Genomic DNA, 13820 nt, shown 5'->3' with positions numbered 1-13820 from the left:
CTGATTCATTGTTCTCACTGTCAGGAAATTTCTCCTCAGTTCTAAGTTGCTTCTCTCCTTGATTAGTTTCCACCCATTGCTTCTTCCAATTCCTACTCCTCATTCTCCACAAGCCCCACTCTCTTCTCACACTGATGATGTCACCTAGTTGGGTCACGAAATGTATATCCTGATGGCAGCCATAGACACATCCACGTAGTCCCAGTCAAACATCTGGCCATTTTTGCCCTCATCATTATTGCAAAAATGACAACTAGCCGCCACGGAGCTCCGTTCTTATTTTTTGCTTCATTTTAAACACGGGAGTCTTATAAACCGCTCCAAGAACTGCTGTGCCAACCTCATAACAGGAGAGATTCAAGAGTTATAAACGGAGCATTTTTTTAAAAAAAGGGCTTACTTTCTCCGGATCGTAGTCGGGAGCGGTCTTCTGCACAGCTACGTTGGTCAGGTGGATGTCTGGCATCCAGGGGGATGTAAGGATCGTGCAGGTGGAAAGCAAACGGAGCAAGTGAAAGTCATCGGTTTTCAACCATTCGTTCAGCCACTGCTCAAGTGACAGCGGCACTAAAAAAGGTGCTTCCTGCAACACACAGCTAGCTGTCAGGCCTGCAGCCATCTTTCCTTTTGGATCTTTGGCCTGCCACACTTTCTATTATTCTGCTATGCATTGTCTATTGTGGGAAAATGGGAGTGGGGATTGTGTGGAGTGAGATGATATGTAGCCATAACAAGATTCTTTCTAGAAAGCCAAGGTCATCCTTTGTCTCTGCACCTGACCGGAAGTGGATGGGTGGAAGCTGCCCGCATGGCAGTGGGAGATTGGACCCTGGGATGGGCTGGTGGGTGTGGGGGCAAGATCTTGAACTTTCAATTGGGGGGACGACGACCAGGAAGCTTTCAGATACAGGTTTTCCTAGATGTGCCAACAATGGCTCCCTTAATCAATTGGAGCTTTGAGCAATCCTTTGCCTGAAACTCTGGTTTAATTTTGGATGCTATTTGGAACCCTGACATTAGCTACGTCACCATTGTTGACTTATCTGCCTCCTCCTTCATTTAATCCTTCCTAGCAAATTCCATCTTTTAAGATGGGTGGACTTCAACTTCCCAGAATCCCTCAGCTAGCCATGCTGGGTAATCGTGGGCCAGTCACTTTTTTTTTTAGCCCTAAGGAGGCGGCACTGGCAGGGCAGTGACCAGGAGTCCACCTTTTAATTTGAAGACACACCAAAATGACAAATGGTTTGACTACTTCAGGAGTTCTCAACCCTGGCAATGGGTGGACTTCAATTCCCAGAATCCCTCATCCAGCAGGCTTTAAGGAAGGTGGACTTCCACTCCCAGAATTCCCCAGCCAGCATTCCTCAGTTAGACTCTCCTGGGTTTTCCAGCCAACAAGAGGGACTTCCTGCAACTCAGGCAGGATCCCCCACCCACCCCGTCTAATGTCCCTGCCTCCCCCTCCCCAGTTGCCCCTCCAGGCCTCCCTGGAAGCAGGGATCAGGATACACTGGTCATCCAGGGTGTTCAGGGTGAAACGTGTGTTGGAGAAGCGAGCAAAACCGTCCCGGTACAGCCAGGCCTTGAGAGGGAGATACTGCGGGAAAGAGAAGTTGTTGAGGGGAGCCAGGATCGTCCCAGAACTCCAGCCTGGGTCACTTTCAGATAGATGGACTTCAACTCCCAGAATCCCCTAGCTAGCATGATGGACTTCAACTCCCAGAATCCCCTAGCTAGCATGATGGACTTCAACTCCCAGAATCCCCTAGTTAGCTTTTACTTTACTTACTTTACTTTATTTCGAATTTCTAGACCGCCCCCTCTCCCAAAAGGGACTCGGGGCGGTGTACAGTCAGGCTAAAACACAAATAGGATGCATATAAATAAATACATAAATACATAAATGGAGGAGGCTATATAAAACTGTACCTTCAAGTAAAGCATTAAAAGCAGTATTTAAAAACAACCCCTAAAAATACCCCCAAAAATTGAATTTAAAATAATTACCCATGAAATTCCCCAATTAAATATCTGCCAGGAGGTAAGATAAAACTATGAGTGGGCCAGGCCGGCTAATTGGAACAGGTGAGTCTTCAGTTTTCGTCGAAAGGAGAGAAAGTCGGTGGTAGTTCTGATGTCGGGGGGGGGGGGGGGGAGGTCATTCCAGAGGGTTGGGCCCATCACAGAGAAGGCTCTACTCCTAGGCGCCGCTCGTTGGCATTGCTTGGTGGACGGCACCTGCTGCCCGTTGGCATAGCATGATGGACTTCAACTTCCAGAATTCCCTAGCTAGCATGATGGACTTCAACTCCCAGAATTCCCTAGCTAGCATGATGGACTTCAACTCCCAGAATTCCCTAGCTAGCATGATGGACTTCAACTCCCAGAATTCCCTAGCTAGCATGATGGACTTCAACTCCCAGAATTCCCTAGCTAGCATGATGGACTTCAACTCCCAGAATTCCCTAGCTAGCATGGACTTCAACTCCCAGAATCCCCTAGCTAGCATGCTTTAGGATGGACTTCAACTCCCAGAATTCTCTACCCAACGTGATTTAGGAAATATGGACTTCAACTCCCAGAATTTCTAGCCAGCATGCTTTAGGATAAATGGACTTCAGCTCCCAGAATTCCCTGGATGGCATGCTTTAGGATAAGTGGACTTTTAGTTCGTTGAAAGTGAAGGAATAAATAGTGATAGTCAAACAAATAAGGTACAATGATAATGTATATAAATATATTGGATTTGATAATATGTGAATTCATATAAATTGCAAGTGATGACTATGGAAAGGATGCACAAAAACCTTGCAACCAATCGACACACTGTATGTAATGAAATATGGTTTTATGTTTTATGTCTTGTTTGTTTATGTTTGTCTAAAAATAAAAATAAATATTAAAAAAAAGATAAGTGGACTTCAACTCCCATAATTCCCTAGTTAGCATGCTTTAGGATGGACTTCAACTCCCAGAATTCTCTACCCAACGTGGTTGAGGAAGTATGGACTTCAACTCCAGAATACCAAGCCAGCATGCTTTAGGATAAATGGACTTCAACTCCCAGAATCCCCTACCCAACATGATGAACTTCAACTCCCAGAATTCCTAGCCAGCATGCTTGAGGATAAATGGACTTCAACTCCCAGAATCCCCAACATTGTTGATGAATTGTAATCTTCAATTCCCAGAATTCCCTAGTCAGCATGAAGGTAGTCCTTGACTTACAACAGTAATGGAGCCTCTTAAGGTCATAAGTCTTAACAATTGTAAATCAGGTCAGGAGGCCGGCCTGATTTTACAACCACTGGTTTGCAGCAATCGTTAAGTAAACGTGGCAGTCATAAAGCAAACGTGGCAGTCATTAAGTGAACCCATTGCTTGCTGTGAGGCATTTTTAACGAAAACCAGAAGCAAACTTCAATTTTGGGCAAAAAAATTGCAAACAGGCCTAAATGCAGCCTTGTTGCTAAGCGCCCAAAATTCGGTCACATGACTGCAGGGGGGGCGTGGCCATCAGAACTGCAAGCCTCACTTTATGACGGGCTATTGTGTTTGCTTAATGACGGCCATAAGGAAGGCTGTAAAGTTGCATCAATGGTGCAATCACCGTAATCGGCATTCTCCATTAAGGTTGTATATCGAGGGCCTTACAGGTGGTCCTCGATTTACAACAGTTGGTTTAGTGACCGTTCAAAATGGCAACGGCAGGGAAAAAGGAGACTTATGACTGTTTTTCATAGTCACAACCTTTGTAGCATCCCTGCGGTCACATGATCGAAATTCAGAGGCTTGGCAACTGGCATGTACTTATGACGGTTGCAGGGTCTCAGGGTCACCTGATCCCCTTTTGCGACCACCTGAGGTTAGTGGGGAAGCCAGATTCACTTAACAACGGGGTTGCTAACTTACTGACTGCAGTGATCCGCAAACAACCAGGAGCAAGGAAGGTCGTAACTTGGGGCAAAGCTCACCTGGCAAATTTTTCACTTAACAACGGAAAGGTTGAGCTCCGTTCTGGTCGTAAGTTTAGGACTACCTGTATTCCCAGGATTCCTTCACCTTGAATTTGGTTAAGAAGCCTTTCCGCTAGGATGGGAAGACAAGAGACGGTTCACTCACCGACATTACCAAAACGTAGACACGTAAGTCGAATTTCCGACCTGGAAACACAGAGAAAGAAATCAATTAAATCAATAAAACGTGTATTGGTTTTTATTAAGAGGGAGTCAACCTATTCTCCAAAGCACCTGAGGGCAGGACAAGAAGCAATGGATGGAAACTAATAAAGGAGAGAAGCAACCTGGAACTAAGGAGAAACTTCCTGACAGTTAGAAGAATTAATCAGTGGAACATTTGGCCACTAGAAGTCATGAATGCTCCATCACTGGAGGTTTTTAAGGAGAGACTGGAAAACCATTTGCCTGAAATGTTATGGGGTCTCCTGCTCGAGCAGGGGGTTGGACTAGAAGACCTCAGGGGTCCCTTCCCACTCTGTTATTCTATACAATACAATACAATAGCAGAGTTGGAAGGGACCTTGGAGGTCTTCTAGTCCAACCCCCTGCCTAGGCAGGAAACCCCATACCGTTTCAGACAAATGGCTATCCAACATCTTCTTAAAGACTTCCAGTGTTGGGGCATTCACAACTTCTGGAGGCAACTTCTGTTCCACTGATTAATTGTTCTCACTGTCAGGAAATTTCTCCTCAGTTCTAAGTTGCTTCTCTCCTTGATTAGTTTCCACCCATTGATTCTTGTTCTACCCTCAGGGGATTTGGAAGATAGCTTGACTCCCTCTTCTTTGTGGCAACCCCTGAGATATTGGAAGACTGCTATCATGTCTCCCTTCTGTATGAATTTTTTCTGTATGATTTTTGTTCTGTGTGAATTTTGTTCTGTGATACAGCCTCTTCAGTCCGGGGGTCTCAAAAGATGGGCTGGCATCTTCCTGGGGTACCCCAAACAACTTTGGGGGCGCTCTCTCTCTTCTCTCTCTTTCTCCCTCCTTTTCTCTCTCTCTCCTCTTTTTCTCTCTCTCTCTTTCCTCTCTCCCTCCCTTTTTCTTTCTCTCCTCTCTTCTCGCTCTCTACGTCAGCGTTCCAAATATCATGCAGAATTAAATCAGAGTCCACGCCATAGCTACCTCTAAAGTTCCAGTTTAATAATACAGACCTGTTGGCACCTTGAGCTTCTAGAAAGGAATTTTTTATTTTGAAAACAACACATTCTACCCCTTGCTATTCCCCCCCCCCCTCTTTATGAAAAGGCGTACTTAAGATGAAGCTGGATAGAGAGAGTGTGGCAGGCCAAAGATTCTTAAAGGAGCCGCTGCAGGCCTGACACTCTAGCTCTCACACTCTCTTTCTCTCTCTCTTTCATTTCTCTCTCCCTCTCCTCTCTTTCTCCCTCCCTCCTTCTCTCTCTCCTTTCTCTCTTTCATCTCTATCTATCTCTCACACTCTCTCTTTCCTCTCTCTCCTCTTTCTCTCTCTCTCTTTCATCTCTCTCTCCCTCTCCTTTTTCTTTCTCTCTCCCTCCCTCCTTTTCTCTCTCTCCTCTCTCTCTTTCCTCTCTGTCTTCTCTATCTCACACTCTCTCTTTCCCCTCTCTCCTCTCTTTCTCTCTCTCTCTTTCATCTCTCTCTCCCTCTCATTTGCCTCTTTTTATTTCTCTCTCCCTCCATCCCTTTTTCTCTCTCCTCTCTCTCTCCTCTTTCTCTTCTCATTCTCTATCTCTCACAATCTCTTTCTTCTCTCTCTTCTCTCTTTCTCCCTCTCTTTTTTGCGCTCTCCTCTCTTTATCTCTCTCTCTTTCATCTTTCCCTCCCTCTCCTCTCTTTCTCTTTATATCTCCTTCCCTTTTTCTCTCGCCTCTCTGTCTTCTCACCCTCTTCCCTCTCTCTCTCTTCTCTCTCTCTTTCCTCTCCCTCTCTTTCTTCTCTTGCTTCTCTCTCATCTCTTTCCCACCCCTCTCTTTTCTCTCTCTTCCCCTCCTCTTTCTTTTTCTTCTCTCTCTCTCCCCCCTCCTCTCTCTCACACACACCAAAGTTACAATGGCACTAAAAAAAGAGGCTTGGGTCCTTTTTTCACACAATTGCAGCCACCCCCTGGTCAAGGGACTCATGTTTCTGAGGTTTGCAAGGTCCCAAAGTCATGGGATCCGCTTTTGCGACCTTCTGACCAGCGAAGTCAAAGGGGAAGCCAGATCCACTTAACAATCATGGGAAGAAAGGTCGTAAAATGGGCCAAAACTCACTTAATGACAAAAAAGATTTGGTCTGACGATCATTGGTGTCGTAGTTTGACTACCTGTAGTGCAGTTGTGAAGTGAACCGGCCTTCCCCACAGAAGGTCGCAAAGGGGGAATCAGGTGACCTCGGGACGCTGCAAAATTCACTTAGCAACCGTCTCGCTTAGCAACAGAAATTGCAAAGGCTCCGTTGCGGTGGTAGGATTCCCTCTGTAGGAGAACAGCAACAAAGACACTACTCAGAAGTAACTATGGGTCATTCTTGGTTCTTCAGACCCCAAAAGTAGGTGCTCTCCCAAGGAATTTGAACTCGGGACATGGCTAGCTAGGAAGCTGGGTATACAGAAGTCCTCGACTTACAACAGCTCACTTAGTGACTGTTCGAAGTTACAACAACACTGAAAAAAAAATGGCTTATGACCGTTTTCGCACAACCGTTGCGGGATTTCCCCAGGTCCCACAATCAAAATTCAGAGGCCTGGCCATTGACTCACATTTATGACGGTTGTGGCATTCGGGGGAAGTCACCTGATCCCCTTTTGCGACCTTCCAACAAGCAAAGTCCATGGGGAAGCCAGATTCACTTAACAACCAGGTTACTCATATTTGTGACGGTCACGTGATCCTCCTTTTGTGACCTTCCAATGAGCAAAGTCAATAGGGAGGTCAGATTCATTTAACAACCCTGTTACTAACTTAACAACTGCAGCGATTCGCTTAACAACGGTGGCAAGAAAGCTCATCCAATGGGGCGAAACTCACTTAGTGACTGTCTCACTTACCGACAGAAATGTTGGGCTCAATTTTGGTCGTAAGTCGAGGACTAACAGTATCTGGGTCATGGGAATGGGCAACTTACCCCCTATTAAGTATGGGTTCTCGATATAACGCTGAGCAACGTAATTCTCCACCGGAATGTCATCTTTCTGATCATCGGTGCGCACAGCATCCTGGGGAAGAAACCGGGGGTCCCGGTGGGCTTAGGAAGAAGAACAAAGCCAGCACCTGCAGGGGCCATATCAGAGGCGGGAAAGACCTGGCTTTGGTCCATGTGTGCTGGATCGTACAGTGACAGCCTCCATCTTCACTCTGTCGTCGCTAAGCGAGACAACTGCGGATGTCCTTCCATCTAGCCATGATCGAGAAGGGGCAGTAAAATTATCTATGGCCCTTTCATGAGTTGTGGACTTCAATTCCCAGAATTCCCGAGGCAGCCTTGCTTCACACCTTCCCCTTTGTTGGGACTCAATTGACTTATCTCCTTCCTTAATGATCCTATCTCTCTTCCCCTGCCCAAAGTCAGCTCTGCGTTCCTTCCCATCCATGGACAGGACGTCCAGTCATCCCAGAAGACCTTTGGAGACCCCTCAATGGGCTCTCCAAGCCAATGGACCCATCTGACCTCCTCCATCTCCCCAACTTCTTAGGAGACTTCTGGTTGGGCTAGTGAGGATAGAGGAGAAGACGAGGTTCCTCCACTCAGATTCTCTTTGGTCTTGGAGAGAATGGGAACCCACTTGAGATGCCACCACCACCACCCAAGTGGAGAAGGACTACCAATCCTTTCCAGACCAGACGCTTTGAGGCCACAGAGAACCTGAGAAGTTCCCCATTGGTGGCTCCATCCCAGAACCTCTCCACCTTCCATGGTGGATCAGCCCTGGGTTCAAGTTTCAAGTTTATTTGATTTATAGACCGCCCCCTCTCCCCAAAGGGACTCGGGGCGGTGTACAGGAACCACATTAAAAACCAAATACATAGTAAATACTCTTAAAACCAGATTAAACCTAGAGCCCTGTACAAGTTATAAAAATTAAAACACGACCTAAACCTGACCCCTCGAATTTAAAAAATACAGGCATGGGGTGGGAAGTTGGAATTAGGCCAGGCCGGCTAAATTGAACAGGTGAGTTTTTAGCTTCTTGCGGAAGGAGCGGAAATCTGTAGTTGTTCTGATATCAGGAGGAAGGTCATTCCAGAGGGTCGGGCCCATCACAGAGAAGGCCCTTCCCCTGGGCGCCGCCCGCTGGCATAGCCTAGTGGACGGCACCCAGAGAAGTCCCTCTCTGTGTGAGCGGATCGGCCGAAGGGATGTATGGGGCAGGATGCAATAGGATACCATGGTCGATGGTATCAAAAGCCACCGAGAGGTCTAATAGGACCAAGATGGAGGAACAACCCCCATCTCTGGCCCTCCAGAGATCATCTACCAACGCGACCAAAGCCGTCTCCGTGCTATGGCCCGGCCGGAAGCCGGACTGGCGTGGGTCCAGATAATCAATCTCCTCCAAGTGGTGTGGGAACTGTTGTGCCACCACACTCTCTACAACCTTCGCCAAAAAGCAAAGGTTGGAGACAGGACGATAATTTGCTAACATAGCTGGGTCCAGGGACGGCTTCTTGAGTAGGGGCCTCACCACCACCTCTTTCAGGGCGGTCGGCAAGAGCCCCTCTTTCAAAGAAGCGTTGACTAACTCCTGGAGCCAACCTCGTGTGACCTCCCAGGATGCCAGTATAAGCCAGGAGGGACACGGGTCCAATAAGGACCAGAAGAAGACTGGAGGCAGCAGCCTCGAGCAGCTGAAGCCCAAAGAGCCAAGCTTCAAGGTGGGCTCTTCCCAACTAATCCCTTCCTCAGAGGTGAGAAGAAGGAGGTAGCTCACCTTTCTCCAGTCAATCACATCCTTGAGTTTCCGGAAGAGAAAAATGCCTCTGCCTTGAGATCGGGCAACCTGCGGGAGACAAAGGAGAGTGTCACTCGCTTCCTTGGGAGATCTGGACCTCCCCTGGCATCCTGAGGTCATCCTTTCCTTGCCATCAACCCTGCCAGATAAGCCAAACATGACCAGGTGAGCTAATTTTAACGTTACAGGTAACCTTCCACTTAGGAACACAAGTGAGCTCAAAATATCTGTGGCTGGATGTAGATAGGATGGGATGGGACAAGGGATAGGATAAGATAGGAAATGGAATGGAATTGAAGAATAGAATAGAATAGAATAGAATAGAATAGAATAGAATAGAAAATATGGGACAGGACAGGACAAGGAATGGGATAGAATAGGATAGAAATAGAGTAGAGTAGAATAGAATAGAGTAAAATATAAAGTAGAATTAAAAATGATAATAGAATAAAATAGAATAGAATAGAATAGAAAATATGGGACAGGACAGGACAAGGAATGGGATAGGATAGGATAGAAATAGAGTAGAGTAGAATAGAATAGAGTAAAATATGAAGTAGAATTAAAAATGATAATAGAATAGAATAGAATAGAATAGAATAGAATAGAATAGAATAGAATAGAATAGAATAGAATAGAATAGAAAATATGGGACAGGACAGGACAAGGAATGGGATAGGATAGGATAGAAATAGAGTAGAGTAGAATAGAATAGAGTAAAATATGAAGTAGAATTAAAAATGATAATAGAATAGAATAGAATAGAATAGAACAGAACAGAAAACATGGGACAGGTCAGGACAAGGAATGGGATAGGATAGAATTCTGCGCATGCGCAGAAGCAAGAAACAAGATCGCAGCACCCACAGCACTGCCAAGAGAACCAGTTCAGGGGCATGGCAGGCCAAGTTACTCCCTACTTGTCTGAACCGGTAGGAACCCACCTCTGGGATGCTCCCCTCCCTGCCAGACCTCCCCCCCCCACCCTCCAATTCATCTGCAAACCATCTTCCGAACCATCCTGGGGAGCTGCTCCCTCCCACCGCAGACCTTGGCTGGGAAGATTTCCTTGCCTCTTTTGAAATTCGCTTTTGCTTCTGTCCCGGGGGGAGGGCGGATTATGAAATCAAAGAGATCTAATGGAATAGGAGCCCCCACTCCTCCTCCTCCTCCCTCCCTCCCACCCACCCCGCCTTCCTCTTCTCACAGTTTGCAACCTTTTAAATGCAACCTCAATTGAGCAAATCCTCATTTTCTTCCCCAATCAGGGTGGAAAGGAGGAGGAGGAGAGCCCCCATTGACTTGAGGGAAGGTGTCTTGCTGGCCATTAACACAAACTATCATTTGAGGAGTTAAATAATCTTTTGGCAGGAATTCAGAGGCTCATTTGCATAAGTTCAGCCCCCCCCCCTTTTATTAGAGGAAGGGGAAAGTGCTCCCTTTTATCTGCCCAGCAATGACCGGTCCTGATGTGAGCTCTGCAGATGGAGGAGGGAGGGAGGGAGGAGGAGGAAGAGGAAAGAAAGGAAGGAAAGATGGAAGAAAAAAAGGATGGATGGACGGAAGGAAAGATGAAGAGGAAAGGAAGCAAGGAAGATATTGATGAAGTAAAGAAGGAAGAGGAGGAAAGGAAGGGAGGAGGAGTGAAGGGAGAAAAGATGGAAGGAAGAAGAGGAGGAAAGGAAGGAAAGAAAGAAAGATGGAAGGAAGGAAAGATGGAGAGGAAAGTGAAAGGAAGGAAAGGAAGGGAGAGGAGGAAAGGAAGGAAGGAAGATATTGATGAAGGAAAGAAGGGGGGAGGAGGAAAGGAAGGAGGGAAGGAAGATATTGATGGATGAAGGAAGGGGGGAGTAGGAGGAAGGAAGGGAGGAGGATGGAAGGAAGGAAGATATTGATGAAAGGAAGGAAGGAAGGAAAGGGGGGAGGAGGGAGGAAGGAAGGGAGATATTGAAGAAGGAGGAAAGTAAATAAGTGAAGGAAGGAAGGAAAGAAAGAAAGAAGGGGAGTAGGAGTAGGAAAGGAAGGAAGATATTGATGAAAGGAAGGAAGGAAGGAAGGGGAGGAGGAGGGAGGGAGGGAAGGAAGATATTGAAGAAAGAAGAAAATAAGTAAAGGAAGGAAGGAAGGAAGGAAGGAAGGAAGGAAGGAAGGAAGGAAGGAAGGAAGGAAGGAAGGAAAGAAAGAAAGAAGGGGAGGAGGGGCCTCTCATGGTTCTTACCTCTCTCCCAATTCTCTTCCCGGGGGAGAGGAAGGTAAGGCCTGGGAAGATGCCAGGGGGAACTGAGGGCAAAGCTCCAATGCCCCCCCCCTCAAACCCAAGGCAAAGGAAGGGGCAAAGTTTGATGGGTTGGATTCCCACCAGGAGGCCCCTGTGTGTTTGTTTTCTTTGGTGACTTTTTATTTTATTCCAAAAGTTAAAATAAAAGCTCCACCATAAGGGGGAGGGGGGGGAGGGAAACTTTTAACAAAATCAAAAGAAAAATAAATATTTTTTTTAAATGGGTAGAGAGAAGACACAAACATATACAGCATCCCCGCTGGTGGAATACTGGTAAATATATTGCAGCAATATTCGTTTCCTACCCACCTGTGGAGCAGACCTTCCTCCTGCTCCTCCTTCTCCTCTCTCCAACTCCTTTTCTTTCTTTCTTTCCTTCTCCTCCTCTCTCTCCTTCTCCTATTCTCCTCCTCTTCCTCTTTCTCCTCCTTTTCCTCCCTCCTCCTCTCCACAAGCCACACTCCCTTCTAACTCTGATGATGTTCCCCAGTTGGGTCATGAAATGTCTACAAGAAAACAGCCAAGCTCAGAGAGCATCAAGGACCCCACAATCCTCTTCCTCCTCCTCCTCCCCTTTTTCTTTCTTCTTTTCCTCCCCCCACCTCCTCTCCACAAACTGCACTCCCTTCTAACACTGATGATGTTACATAGTTGGGTCCTGAAACGTCTGTAAGAAAACAGCCAAGCTCAGAGAGCACCCAGGACCCCACAATCCTCCTCCTCCTCTTTCTCGGTCCTTTCTTCCACTTTCTTCCCCCTCTCCTCCTGCCCACATTCTCCTCTCCTCCTCCTTTTTCTTTTCCTCCCCCTCCTTCTCCTCTCCACAAACCTCACTCCTTTGCAACACTGATGATGTTACCTACATGGGTCATGAAATGTCTACAAGAGAACAGCCAAGTTCAGAGAACACCAAGGACCCCACAGTCTTCCTCCTCCTCCTCCTCCTCCTCCTCCTCCTCCTCCTCCTCCTCCTCCTCCTCCTCCTCACCGGTTTCATGATCCAGGTGATGCCGGGATTCTTCCGAAACTCCTCCACAAACAGGTGATACTCGGAGGGCATCTCAAAGGTTTTGGGGAAGAAGTCGCACTTCATGGCCTCCAGCTTCCCAGATTCCCTCTCCAGCTGTTTTCGGAGGCGCTTCAGGTTTTTCACGGTGTAGTTTTTCCGAGTGAGCTGCGAGGACGAGAAGGGCAGAGGAATGGCTTCAGCCAAGGGGTCCCCAGATCAGAATTGGCCAGGAATTCCGACGATTCTAGCTAATAGAAATCATGCGTCACAGCTGATTGTCGGAAATACCAGTTTGGGTGAACCGGTACCATTTTTTTTGCTACTGATTCAGGCAAACTGGTAGCATTTTTTTTGCTACTGATTCAGGCAAACTGGTAGCATTTTTTTTGCTACTGATTCAGGCAAACTAGTAGCATTTTTTTTTGCTACTGATTCAGGCAAACTGGTAGCATTTTTTTTTGCTACTGATTCAGGCAAACTGGTAGCATTTTTTTTGCTACTGATTCAGGCAAACTGGTAGCATTTTTTTTTGCTACTGATTCAGGCAAACTGGTAGCATTTTTTTTTGCTACTGATTCAGGCAAACTGGTAGCATTTTTTTTGCTACTGATTCAGGCAAACTGGTAGCATTTTTTTTGCTACTGATTCAGGCAAACTAGTAGCATTTTTTTTGCTACTGATTCAGGCAAACTGGTAGCATTTTTTTTGCTACTGATTCAGGCAAACTGGTAGCATTTTTTTTTGCTACTGATTCAGGCAAACTGGTAGCATTTTTTTTTGCTACTGATTCAGGCAAACCGGTAGCATTTTTTTTTGCTACTGATTCAGGCGAACCGGTAGCATTTTTTTGCTACTGATTCAGGCAAACTGGTAGCATTTTTTTGCTACTGATTCAGGCGAACCGGTAGCATTTTTTTGCTACTGATTCAGGCAAACTGGTAGCATTTTTTTTTGCTACTGATTCAGGCAAACTAGTAGCATTTTTTTTGCTACTGATTCAGGCAAACTAGTAGCATTTTTTTTTGCTACTGATTCAGGCAAACTGGTAGCATTTTTTTTGCTACTGATTCAGGCAAACTGGTAGCATTTTTTTTGCTACTGATTCAGGCAAACTGGTAGCATTTTTTTTTGCTACTGATTCAGGCAAACTGGTAGCATTTTTTTTTGCTACTGATTCAGGCAAACTGGTAGCATTTTTTTTTGCTACTGATTCAGGCAAACTGGTAGCATTTTTTTGCTACTGATTCAGGCAAACTAGTAGCATTTTTTTTGCTACTGATTCAGGCAAACTGGTAGCATTTTTTTTGCTACTGATTCAGGCAAACTGGTAGCATTTTTTTTGCTACTGATTCAGGCAAACTGGTAGCATTTTTTTTTGCTACTGATTCAGGCAAACCGGTAGCATTTTTTTTTTGCTACTGATTCAGGCGAACCGGTAGCATTTTTTTGCTACTGATTCAGGCAAACTGGTAGCATTTTTTTTGCTACTGATTCAGGCGAACCGGTAGCATTTTTTTGCTACTGATTCAGGCAAACTAGTAGCATTTTTTTTTGCTACTGATTCAGGCAAACTGGTAGCATTTTTTTGCTACTG

General features: G+C 46.0%; 1 protein-coding gene across 1 annotated transcript; it reads right to left on the bottom strand.

The window, feature by feature from the left end:
- Positions 1-210: 210 nt before the first annotated feature.
- On the bottom strand, positions 211-12391 carry TTLL9 (tubulin tyrosine ligase like 9; the record flags this gene model as incomplete). Its single annotated transcript, XM_081971939.1, has 6 exons — positions 211-459; positions 1513-1600; positions 4126-4166; positions 7115-7205; positions 8919-8987; positions 12206-12391. Coding segments are annotated over 6 exons (570 nt in total), but the record flags the coding sequence as incomplete, so codon positions are not given.
- Between the last annotated feature and the right edge of the window lie 1429 nt (positions 12392-13820).

Source organism: Natrix helvetica (assembly GCF_964273705.1).
Source record: "Natrix helvetica genome assembly, contig: HAP1_SCAFFOLD_432, whole genome shotgun sequence".
NCBI lineage: Eukaryota > Metazoa > Chordata > Lepidosauria > Squamata > Natricidae > Natrix > Natrix helvetica.
This window is presented reverse-complemented; position numbering and strand designations above follow the sequence as displayed.